Source organism: Oenanthe melanoleuca, chromosome 10 (assembly GCF_029582105.1).
Source record: "Oenanthe melanoleuca isolate GR-GAL-2019-014 chromosome 10, OMel1.0, whole genome shotgun sequence".
NCBI lineage: Eukaryota > Metazoa > Chordata > Aves > Passeriformes > Muscicapidae > Oenanthe > Oenanthe melanoleuca.
The window spans coordinates 8,665,122-8,677,161 of record NC_079344.1 but is presented as its reverse complement, the minus strand read 5'-3'; the positions used below and the strand labels follow the sequence as shown (position 1 = coordinate 8,677,161).

The 12,040-nt window shown below is 38.3% G+C and overlaps 1 protein-coding gene across 2 annotated transcripts in view; it reads right to left on the bottom strand.

The window, feature by feature from the left end:
- Positions 1 to 12,040, bottom strand: part of ADAMTSL3 (ADAMTS like 3) — a 168,760-nt gene that overhangs the window by 94,699 nt on the left and 62,021 nt on the right. For both annotated transcript variants that reach the window (XR_008841284.1, XM_056499487.1), the window contains exon 4: positions 574 to 701. Coding sequence is in view for 1 of the 2 variants with exons in the window: in XM_056499487.1 (XP_056355462.1) it covers positions 574 to 701 (128 nt within the window). In the remaining variant the exon portion in view is untranslated. The remainder of the gene's footprint in view (positions 1 to 573; positions 702 to 12,040) is intronic.

Here is a 12,040-nt window from a genome sequence, read left to right as displayed (position 1 = left end):
CACCACCACGTCCATTTAGACATGGCACTGAGTGCCAGGTTCAGTCTTAAACTTCCAGGGACTGCACCACCTTCCTGGAGAGCCCATTCCAGTGTCTAATCACTTTTCTGTGAAGAAGTTCCTCCTAACATCTAATCTGAATTGCCCTTGGTGCAATTTGAACTACTGTGGCCTCTTGTCCTGTCCTTTCCTAGCAGAAACCAGCATTTGATACATCCATATGGGCAGCAGGCACTTGAACATTATGTCAAGCCATGTCCAAGTACAGGCTGATTTGTACACAGGTAACTCACCATTTGATTTGTATTTCAGGGAAAGGTGCTCCCCTCTCTATTTGGCCACACTAAATAAACAATTCCTGCTATTCCACAATTGTATTTCATAACATTAAAATTCAGAGTTAAAGCCTAAGTTGTTTGTCTATCACAAACATGTATTAAAAGCAGTATTTTATATATAATACTTGATCTATGTTACACAGCCCTTGGTCTCAGAGACAGAAGCAAGCAGAAGAGGATTGGAAATGTGCCAGAGCTGCAGAAGAGCCTCCCCACACATCAGCATGTGCCTTACCTGCCATTTAAGCATCTCCTCAGGGAGTAGGAGGCTCCCCCTCCACAGGTCCTTGAGCAATCACTCCAGGCCCCCCAGGCATCCCAGGAATCATCCTTATCTTCATCTGAGCGGGCAGTTCTGGAGTTCTAAAGGAAAAAAATGGAAGATAGAAAGGAGGAAAAAAAAATTTTTTCTTAATATGTTTTACTGCTTGGCATTAATAGTACCAATGATGTTATTTTGCTGCTTATTTACCGTATTTCAAGTTTACTTGTTTTAATGCATATCAATTATATGGGGAAAAAGCAGAGTCTTTGAAGACCCAGTGTTATGCTGTGCTGCCTCCTGCCAAAGAACTGCTATGCCTAAAGATGCTGGTGTTCCCAACTCCTCTATGCCCAACATGCTGTGTAGGAACTCAGCAGCCTCAAGCACACAGACAAGGCATCATGTTCAAACTCATGATGGGTCTGTCACAACCAAGCTTTTTAGAATCCTATTTACACCCAGCTTAAAATTTAAAAACCAATTTCTCAAACCACCACAGTGATAGTTTGCACATTAAAATACCACTAGCATAAAGTAATGGCTCTTGGCATCATTATGAAAATCAGATTGAGGCAGTGAGTTATTTTTCTCAGGTGGCAGAGAATATTGACCAACATTTACTCTGCCCCAAAAGAATCACAAGAGAGAACATGAAAATTTAATTCAAGCTTTAATAAAACAACTATTTTCAGCCAATTTTTTTATTCTCGTTGACTTCAGTGGTCAACTTGTCAAAAAAAAAAAAAAGCCAATTGTTTATTAGAGGATAAGAATCTCTGTTTGAACAGAGAATTTCAGAAGTTGGTCTAAAAACATCAGTGGCTTCTTAACTTTCTTGCTCTTATAAATTTACAAATTTTACAATCGCTTACCATAAAGCTTTAAAAGCACTCTTAGGCCAATCTACCATTCCAAAAATGATAGAGCCCAGCTCTGCCAAGATCCCTGAGGAATTTTCACACTAATGTTGGGTTTACTTTATATCAAAAGCCAAGTCTGAAATGTCTGACATTGAAAATGGAACCAACTGCCTTCAGCCTTGACAAAAAAAAGCTCAGCACTTCCCAACAAGTCACTCGGCACAAAAAAATAAATCAAGATGAACAAAAGAGTCACTCTTTCAAATTTATGGGTGCAAAATTAGTTTGCTCTCTGCAAGCCCAAAGCAAATGTTTGGCTTTTAGCATGTTGAGAAATTACCAAACTTGTGATATTAGAAAAGCAACATATGCCACTCTTTTTTAGAATAGCTAGTTTCTTTTGACAAAGCAGTGACAACGCCTAAAATAATCCTAACTTCATCATTGTATTAAAACCAGCCACATGATATTAACAGACAGAATGTCATCTAAATCCCTAAACAAAGTCCAGTTGTTCACTTCCCAAACTGCTTTGATAAAAGCCATTGTTCTGAACTGTATCTAATTAAAAAGCTGTAAATACTATGACGATCAAAGCAGAACTTCATGCCAACAAAGCCTTCTTTAGAATCATTGACTAATTCAGTGCCCACAGTGTTGATTTAAGCTCCAGCTAATTCAAGCTATTTGTCCCATGGGAAAGAGTTAAAAGTAGCTTGCACTGCCTTAGTAATTTACTACCAAAATAATATTGATTTACTAGCTGTCTGGTTTCATAAACTCTACACATTACATTTGTCTTCACCATGGTACTAAATTGAAGTAAAATAAAGAAAAGATCACCAACATCATGATTTACACCAACAAAGCCTTGGAAACTCATTTAGGAATTAAATTGAGAGGTAATTGCAACTGGACACAGAAGGATATTACTGTACATCAGGACTGCGTTCCCAGCTTGCTTGATTTCAATTTTTCTTGTCTCCATTGTCTTCAGTCATAATTCTAACATGGATCAGCAGTGAAACACTGGACCATATTAGAACAGTTTTTCCTCTAGTGCCTTAATTTTTCAACAGATGAATGCAACACATATAGTTTGTATATTCATTGTGGAAGCATTTATGTACCAGCACAAAAGTAAATGTGTGCATGGACATGCACATGTGCACCCATGATGTTACATGATGAAGCTGCAAGTACTGTAGTGAATCCAGATAAAATAACTTAAACCAGCTATAAACACCACTAGATGGTTTGCTGCTCTTTACATGGAGCTGGATGGGAAAACACATCACTGGAAGGAGTTGTACCACATGTGAACACAGAGTTAGATGCAAACATTGCAGTCAGAGCAATAGCTAAGAACCCATACAAAGTTTCTGCAGAAATCCAGTGTATATGATAAAGGCAGACTCAAAATATTTTATCCTAATCTAACTAATTTTGAAAACAAAAGTCACTAAACATAGACCTGGGCAATGATTACTTGAATCAGGGGGTAAGGGAAAATAAACTCTTGAGTTTTGAAGCACTTGGTGATGCAGACAGAGCCTCAAAGACAGATGACCATTTGCCAAGGCTCCCTCGAGGTCTGAGGCACAGCAATGTGTAATCTGAGTTCTGTGCTGACAGTCCTTAGCTGACAGAGACAGTGTGTCTACAGAGAATTTTACTGGAGTGTGGCACTGGTAGATTTGAACAGAGGAGAAAGTGTTGGTGCCAGTTTCCCTTCTTCCATCCAGGGCTATTTTTGCTTCTGTCACATATGGGCCCATACTGTACCACCATGTTCTGCAAATCATTGGTGTGCACGTGTTCTCAGGCCATACTCACCTTGAAATGCACTGCTCAAGTAACTGAGCTTAGCAGAAGTGGGCACTGAGGTAAAATAAATGAGATCCAGATGTTAACAGGGCTGATCATTACTCTAAAACACGGGGATTTTTACTGTCACTTGTAGCACCCAGTAAATAACAACAGCTTCATTGACACACTTCACAAAAATCAAACACAGCGCTGTCATATGGAGAAAAAAAAGATTATTTGGCTAAACTTTTGTTTGGCTGTTATGAAGGATGACATAATTGTCTTGAATTTGGTCATGCAGACTTCAAAGGGGAAGTGGTGCCAGAGAACGAAGGTCAGTTTATGCAGTTTTATTATTGTTCAGACATCTATTACATAAGGCTTGGATATGTAAATGTTTAGCATTCAGTGTAACAAAGATTCAAGTTCTCAACAGAAATGTCCTGATACCTTAAATGTTTGTTTTACAGAGTTTTTAGCATGCAATTTTTTCTTTAAACACAAACACACAGCATTTGACATGAGTTAGGGCAGCAGTATGAGCAGTGGAAGAAATGCAGAGAGACCTGGCAAACAGATTCTTCTGCCAGAGCCCCCAGGTCCCTCTGCCATGCACACATCAACACAAATCCTGCCCTGTGGCAGCTCCTAAGCCCCTTCCCCAAGGCAGGGTCCCCAGCCTGTCAGGTTCCAGAAGAGATTCAGTGCAAACTCTGGGCAGCAGATGCAGCAGTGTCACACAGATCATGCCTGAATGGATACATGGAAATACTCTAATCAAACAGGTTAAAGTGATGTGGCTCAGAAAATAAGTCTTTGTCATTTCAAGTAAGGACTTGGATATGGAGGAATATTTACCAATATATCTGCTATTATGCCAATGTCCCTGCAGCTCTCTGGGTGGCTGTGCTTTTTTTTTCCCTCACAGATACTTATCAAAGTGGTTTGTTTTAATTCACTAAGGCTTGCCAGATTCTAAAAGAAAATCACAGACAAGCACTGGCACAGTTATAGCATATTGGTATTTAATAATGCATTTTGTATAATTAAATACAGAACTTAGGTTCTTCAGATTAAGCTCATTCAAGGGAAGGAACCTGTTGAAGATTATAAACACCACTTCTGTACCACTGACGGTGTAAATTAAGCAATACCCAAAGCTCAGTGCTGGCCCTTCTCCCAGGAGTGAATTTCATCCTTAATGGTGTTTTGAACAGAGATGAAGCATTTCCTTTTCATTGCTTCTTCCCACTCTCACAACCCATAAATAGTATTAGCACTGTCCTGACTTTCAGAGCCTTCCAGAGCACAAGGTTACTTTGCTCTTCACTAATCTTCATGTGCAGCACTGCTCTGCGCCGTTTGCTTCTCCTCATACCTACACCAACTCCAAACAGAGGTAGCACAAGGAATTATGGCACTGAAGGGAAAATATCCTGCCTGAGAAGCTCTGTGATGCATTTCCCAGATTCTTGTTTCTAGACACTACTCTTGGTGGAAGAGGTATCAAATTGCACTGTGCCTGCATCCATGAGCAGGAAAGAGCAAGTATTTACCTGCAGATGATCACTGGATGTGCTATTCAGCCTCAGAACTGTATCCTCCACTTTTAACTCTGGCTGTTATGTCTACAGCTACACTAGAAATTTCTTTCACTGCTAAGGTCACATACAAAAATGATTTACACCTCTATTTTGTATTCTAAGTGAGGTGTAGAATGCAGATTACAGATCTAGGAAAAACTATTTCACTTGTGGCAGTGACTAAATAGAACAGTCAAAACATATTTCCAGACAAATAAGAATTGTTAATAAAAGATCTTGCATTACCTGGTTTTAGCTTTAAAACTCGTCTTGTTTCCTTAAAACAGATTTCAAGACATTTCCTGATATAATGCTGCTATTGGTGAGTGCATTATATATTACCTAATTGTGCACTGTATATGTCATTGAGTTTAATAAATCTTTTACTTCTATGTACCAAAGTAAATTATGTATTATTCTGCATGTTAAAAAGAACATATCTGGAATTTTAAAGTCCTGGAGAAAAAACAATGCATCATTATTTTATACTGATAAAAAACACCTGGAAGTAAATGCAGCTATTTTAAGCAGATGTTTAGAATTAATTAGTTTTTAAATTGTTAACATTATTTCAATTGCATTACCTATTCCTTGCACTTGGCCTCAGCACAGCAAACTCACTGAAAAATGGAACCTGTGCCCCACAATAACAAGAACATTTCAGAAACAAGTGGTAAAGCTCAGGAACAAGGTGAATCACCAGCAAGGAATCAGCCAAAAGGCAAATGATGGACTTACTGAGCCACATGAAAAAATACATCTGGGGGCTCAGATGGACTTTAGACCTCTCAGTGTTGAATTCTGCAATGTATTTTCATTATAAAGAAGTTCTAAATAAATTCAAGTTTTGGAGAATAAAGCATGCAGAAGTGTCATACACAGGAAATATTTACAGCATAATTCATTTTCACACTAAACTGCAGGCAAATCTCAGCATGTTTTTCAGTATTATACTGCATCCAGATTTTTCCGTTGTCAGAGTGTTGCAAAATTTCATATTGACAGCACAGGCCTGCTCTGCAGGAGCTGTCAGGACAGAGCTGGAGGTTTTGGCAGGTGGAGAAGGGATACTTGAGGCTTTTGGCATCCAGGAAGGGATGAAATGTTGCTTGGCTGTTTGGCACCTATTAGCTAGTTGAGGCTTTTGGCACTGAAAAGAGTCTGTAACCCCTCCTTCCCTCTTTGTGAGCAGCAATAGAGGGAACATGGAATCTGTGGGCATGGAGAAGAAATCGTGGATCCCTCCCTGAGCAGCCCAAGCAGAAAGCACCTGCATTAGCACACCTGGCACCTACAGCTCCTCCTGCATCTAACTGCTCAGGACAGCACCCACACCTTCCTGCTAGAAGGAATCAGCACTGGAGTACCTGAAGTATAAGTAAGTTGCTATTTCTCGATTTCTGTTAATTAATTCAGTTAATTATATCGTTCAGATGGGTTTACAAAAACTCCACACAAATTCTATTTTGCTCACTGCTGACAGATTTGATGACCTACGCCAGAGTCCCAGGATCCCTTTTAATTCCATTGCTGACTTTGACAAGAGAAGCACCTGCTTCTGGCCTCTGTGAACAACAGCAAACTGTTTTATTTTCTTGGGTGATATTCCATAAATTCCTATTTGACACAAAAATTTCTAGGAAGGGAGAAACCCTTTCTAAAATCCTGATAAGCACATCCTGCAAATCTAGACTGGTGCAGTACATCACTGGCAACACACCTGACCAGCTAGACTTAGTTGTCCAGGTTTACATTCATGCTTGCCCAACCAGAGCCACATAAGGCCTGTATCTGCTTATCTGCAGTGGTAAATATTGTCCCACATTCACCAGGATATATGTCTTTTAGAACATATAGAACACAGAAAAAAAAACTAATAGATACTCTCCTGAGAACAGGGAGGAAAGGCTGTTCACTAACTTTGGTGATTGCCAGGGAGGCAGACCAAGTCTCTAATCAGCTTTCAGCTCTAACCATCCAGGACAGCTGCCAAGGATGAAAAATATTAAAAACTTGTCCCTGAGTTTCCAGTATTTAGTTGCCTTCCAAGATTTAAAAGTACATGTGACTACGTAGATGGAAACATATAAATCTGAACTCTCAATACATATCCATTCCTCTGAATCTGCCCCATCTGAAATGGAAACTACACTGAGAAGTGTTTAGCATCACTCCAATTCCCTCCATTTCTAAATGGTCTGGAGAATTAGAACTTGAAGATTTGCACGTGTAGCTGGCAAACAGCTCAAAAGCCACAGACCCTGGAAAACACACAGAGGTTCTGAAAGGAAACATAACCAATAAACCAATATTAATTGTAGCACACTCTGCCCACTTTCTCAGTAGTCACCTTGAGGCAAACATTTGCCAGAGCTTGGAAGAGAGATAAAGGTAGAATTTTAAAATGGGCAAAAAAGAAGGAATGGGGGTGCTTAAAAAAGTTTATTAGAAACATTATATTATTTTTTTAATCGCTGATTATAATAATATTCCCAATGAAGAACTTAAAAGTTATATCCTAGTATGTACTAAAATAATTTATCAATTAGAAAACATTCTGCACAATATGGTATTTAAACACTCAGCCCTTGTATGTAGTCGGGTAAAGAAAACTTGGCATAGACATTTTCACAATACAAATACAATAAGTCTTTAAACTTTTTCTTTACATCTTTGTAAGGTTATGCATTATATCCATTTTATGGATGAGAATCTGACCTCAGGAAGAAGGATGAAGTGCTTTGTGAGAGTAGCACAGCTGAGAATTTTATCTCAGTGCCTGAAGGCAAAATTTCATGCACTTTTTAGAGCTCTTCCACCTCCTGTTTTGCAACTCTAACATTGGCCCTTTCAAATATGGGCATCTACAGTAGGTACAAAGTGTGATGGGGAAGACAATGTTCAAGACATTTTGCTATGTTAGTTATCTCTGGGCCTACTCATATATTTGCATTAACACCAGTCCATATATTTCCTGGAGTTCATAAAATGGTAATATTGAATTAAAGCTTTACTGAATGCATATTCAAAATTTGCACCTGGATACAGTGGATTTTTCCACCTTCACACAGCACACCACATGTTCCCCATCCAGCACAAACAGTGTGGCAGGTCAGCCAGAGTGCAACATGCACAATGCCTCAGGTGCATAATAGAAATAGAGATTCCAATTTCTGGGAAATATATCTGGCATTATTTTTTTCAATTAACTTATTAAATGTATTTGCAAACATCCAAATGAAGGTTCTTTTAAATGCTTTACCATGCAATTTTTAAAATTGGTCTCACTTCAGTGCATGCAGTGGAAAAACAAGAGTAACATGGATGAAAAGATGGGCATTATGTCTGTGAAAGGAGAGGACCATCAGCTTTCAAAGATCACACAGGAGAACATTGGTGCCACTGTCAAATATGCAAAATCTTCCCGGTTTAGGCCTATTTTTCAGGGGTCTTCTGTGATTACTTATTTTTCAATGCTTTTAAATAATGCTTTCCATGTAAAAAAACAGTACAAGCAAAAAGAAATCCATTTCTCCTGAGGGTCAGGTACCTATCATAGCCTCATCTCCTTTTGATAAAATTCCTGTGCTGGTTTAGGACTCCTCATGTCCTTCTTGATGTGTTCATTTGATGTGACCCACTTGACAGTATTTGAGGAAGTCATTCCAGGCTAAGGAGAGCTATGGCAGGAATGCTATCAACTTCTGAACCTCTAGATTAAAACCATCAAGGCAGCAAACTTACAGTTTACTGTGGGAGAAAAGTGCCAGGGGAGAGCATGGGGGGATTGTTTCTCAGCCTACAGGTGAGCTGTGAGAACCACAACCACCATGGAAATCTCTCCTGCTGATTTCTGTGGTCCAGGTGGCATTTGCCCAAATTTCCACTGCAAACTCTAAAGTAGAGAAAAGCTGTTCTGCTCCCACAGTCTGAGTGCATTCCCACCATACAACAATTGACAAAAATGGCACCACTGCTCACACAACCTCATTAATTAGTGCATTGTGCTGAACTTGTTGAAGGGTTGATTTTCCAAGACTCTTGTATACAAAACTTACAGACAGGTTATGGAAAAGTAAATCAAGAGGGACAGTGAGCATTTAAAATCACTTATGGTGCATACTATTTCCCTAACAGTTTATAACATCATGAGCAAGCTTTATTCCATCACAGTGACACATGAGGTATTTGATTTAAAGCAATACCCTAAAAACCATCACTTACAAATACACAAGTCATTGACCCATATGTGCACTGTACCTTCACACACATGATTTTGAGAGAAAAGTCATGTTTTCACTATTTGGTTACAACATTTTTTTTCCTTTTTTTAAGGAAATGTTTACAGAATTTACAATGAAAAAACCCACTGAAACCAATCCTTTTTCTTAGAAAAAAATACTGCACCTCTAACTTTTAAAAGAGCCCCAACACATATATTTTAAAAATTTGTTTAAAATAATTTTCCTGACTTGAGACACTGCCTGCCAAGTTCCTGCTAGAAGCAAAATTTTATGGCTAACTGCCAAGCCTATGAATAAAGGGAGTTTATAGGGGAAATACTGACAGAAGAATAAACTGTAGCAAGAGCAGCCAGTATAGGAAAGTCTTTCTTGTGCATTTTGTCTATCCATAATCTGCAATATTCATAACCCTGGATATTGGGATATTGCACTCCTGCCTGCCTCAATTTCATACCAGGATTATCCACAGTGCCAGACCAATGATTTGATTATAGGTATTTATACCCTATCACTGAGATGAGGCATCCAAGCTCCTCATTTGTGAACAAGTGATTCTACTCATGTCTCCTGCCTCACCCTGCTATTTAATACTACATGTAGCACTTTTAATGGTAATATTTCTATAAACTTAATGCAAAGCAGATCACAGACCATAAGCAGATACAGCCTGGCAACAGAACAAATGTCAAAAGGAAAAATATTAAATCCATATTGTTAGATGACAGCAATTATATGAATCCTAATTTCTATTTCTATAAATGGAGACAAACTCATAAATTTTGAAAGGAATTATTTTATGCAATTATTTTAATGTATTTGTTACCCCTGATTTTTAAGGCAGATATCACTTTTTGAAGAGGCATTTTAAATTAATACATTGAAGGAGAAGATTTACTAATCCTATAACTGAAAAGCAGTATGACTGATATTCAGCCCAAAGTAACTCTCAAACTTGTCAGCTTGATCATGGTGCCTCTTTACTGTGGCATAAATCAAATTTAGCCAGGTGAGTTTCTTCTCAGAGAAAGCACTTCTTGCCCCTTTAACAATGAGCTGATCTTTGGGTGATATTAAACAAGGGTATAACTGATCCAAAATGAAAATATAATTTCAGTGTTTCTTTTTATTACTCATCTCAACTTAGAGACAAATTTAGTATTTAAATTTGCCCAGCTCCACTGGCTCCAGCTGATTTCCTGCCCTTGAAGAGCAGTTTCATTCATTGTTTGGAAGGGGTTGCTTTACACAAGGGCAGCCTGACCTGAAGGTGTTGGGAACCCTCCTTGGTGGGCATCTGCACCAGTCAAATGGGTCCTTAAGCTGCTTCTGCTCCACCAGAGCTGGAACTTTTGTTTGATCTCTGGTTATTCACAGCCAAAAGCTTGTACCAATTCTGACATCTCAAGCTTCCTCCAGCTATGCTCCCTCACAAGCAGCAAAACACACTTAAATTTGTCAGGAAAGGTTTGGTGCTTTTTTTGTTGGTTTTATCTTTAGGTAATTAAAAAAAAAAAAAAATCCAGAAAACCAACCAATCAAAAAAAAATTCCAAACATTAAAATCTCCTGCCTATATCTCATCTTGCAGAGTATTTCAATGTGCAGAAGTTCTGAGGGCAGCTTTTGGATATAAGTTATGTACAGGTTTAAAAAAGACTGCTGCAGAGGAAAAAATGGTCAGTGTGCAGAGAACAGTTTCCCAGAAATGTGTTTTATGTGGGATTAAAAATGTAATATTCTCTTGTCATTCCTTTCCACTTTAAGTCAAATAAAATATAATCCACTGAAACTCATTTGATATCTGGTGAATAGTTTTCCTTTTATTGATTTTCTAGCTTCCAGCTTGGGGAGAAAAAAACTTGTCTAGGGAACAGTTACAATGGCAGCACAGGTCTAGGTCCAATTCCCAAAGAAGCAAGAGAAACAGAAAAAGCCACTGACTTCAAATAAAGGAAGATGAGGGCTTAATTACACATGTGGGGTAAAGACATATATTTCCCCATTTGGAAAAATGTTAGCACAACTTGCTTTTTCTTCTGTGTCCAAGTTCCTGGCTTTTAATTCTCCAAAGACACAATTATCCAATGAATAGCAGTCATGGGAGAAAAAGACAATTTCATCTATCTTGAGTTTGACTCTGATTTTGTTCCAGATCTCTACTACTGTGTATGTTTCACCACAGTATCTTTAGCACTCGGCACAGGGCAGCAGGCCTGGATATGGAATATTAGCATGACTCTTTCCATATCTGCTCAGTGCCAGTGTTTCCTATTATCAGTCCAATATTTTATGGTTATTGTATTAGCTTCCCAGCAGTACCTTCTCAAGTTCTGTAGCCTGAAACCTCCATTAACAGATGCTAAATACAATAGTTGTTTTTCCCTTTTAGATCTTGTGAAAGCCCATAAAAATGAGTGGTCAGTTTGTCCAATTTTCTGAAGAAATTTTCCAAGATTTGAATGGGCAACATATAAAACCACTAAAAATACTTTTGGCAGCTCATTCATTTGGATTATGTTCCTTCTGCCAAGCCAACTAATGAATAGCTTATTCCAAGATAGGACTTCCGCATGAATTTTTTGTAGTAAAGGTAAGAATATCTATTTATAAAATTCCCTGGTTGCTTGTATTTGAAGGGTTTGAAGAAGGGAGGAGTTTTGGGGGGTTTTGTGGGTTCTGGGTTTTATTATTAGCATTTGGACTTAAGGAAAATTTGTGGAAATTAACCATTTTGTTTTTAATTCTGCGATATGCTCTGGTAAATGAAAAACAACCAAACTATCACTGTCAGGCACTTAGTGAATAAAGGTTGATATCAAAGCCATTGTATTTGATGGAAAGTGAGTCACTCACTTTGTTGGGTTTTGTATAGGACCTACAAGAACCTCTGAATTCCATGTCAGATACAGCCAAACTATAGACATGGATGTGATTTCTTATAC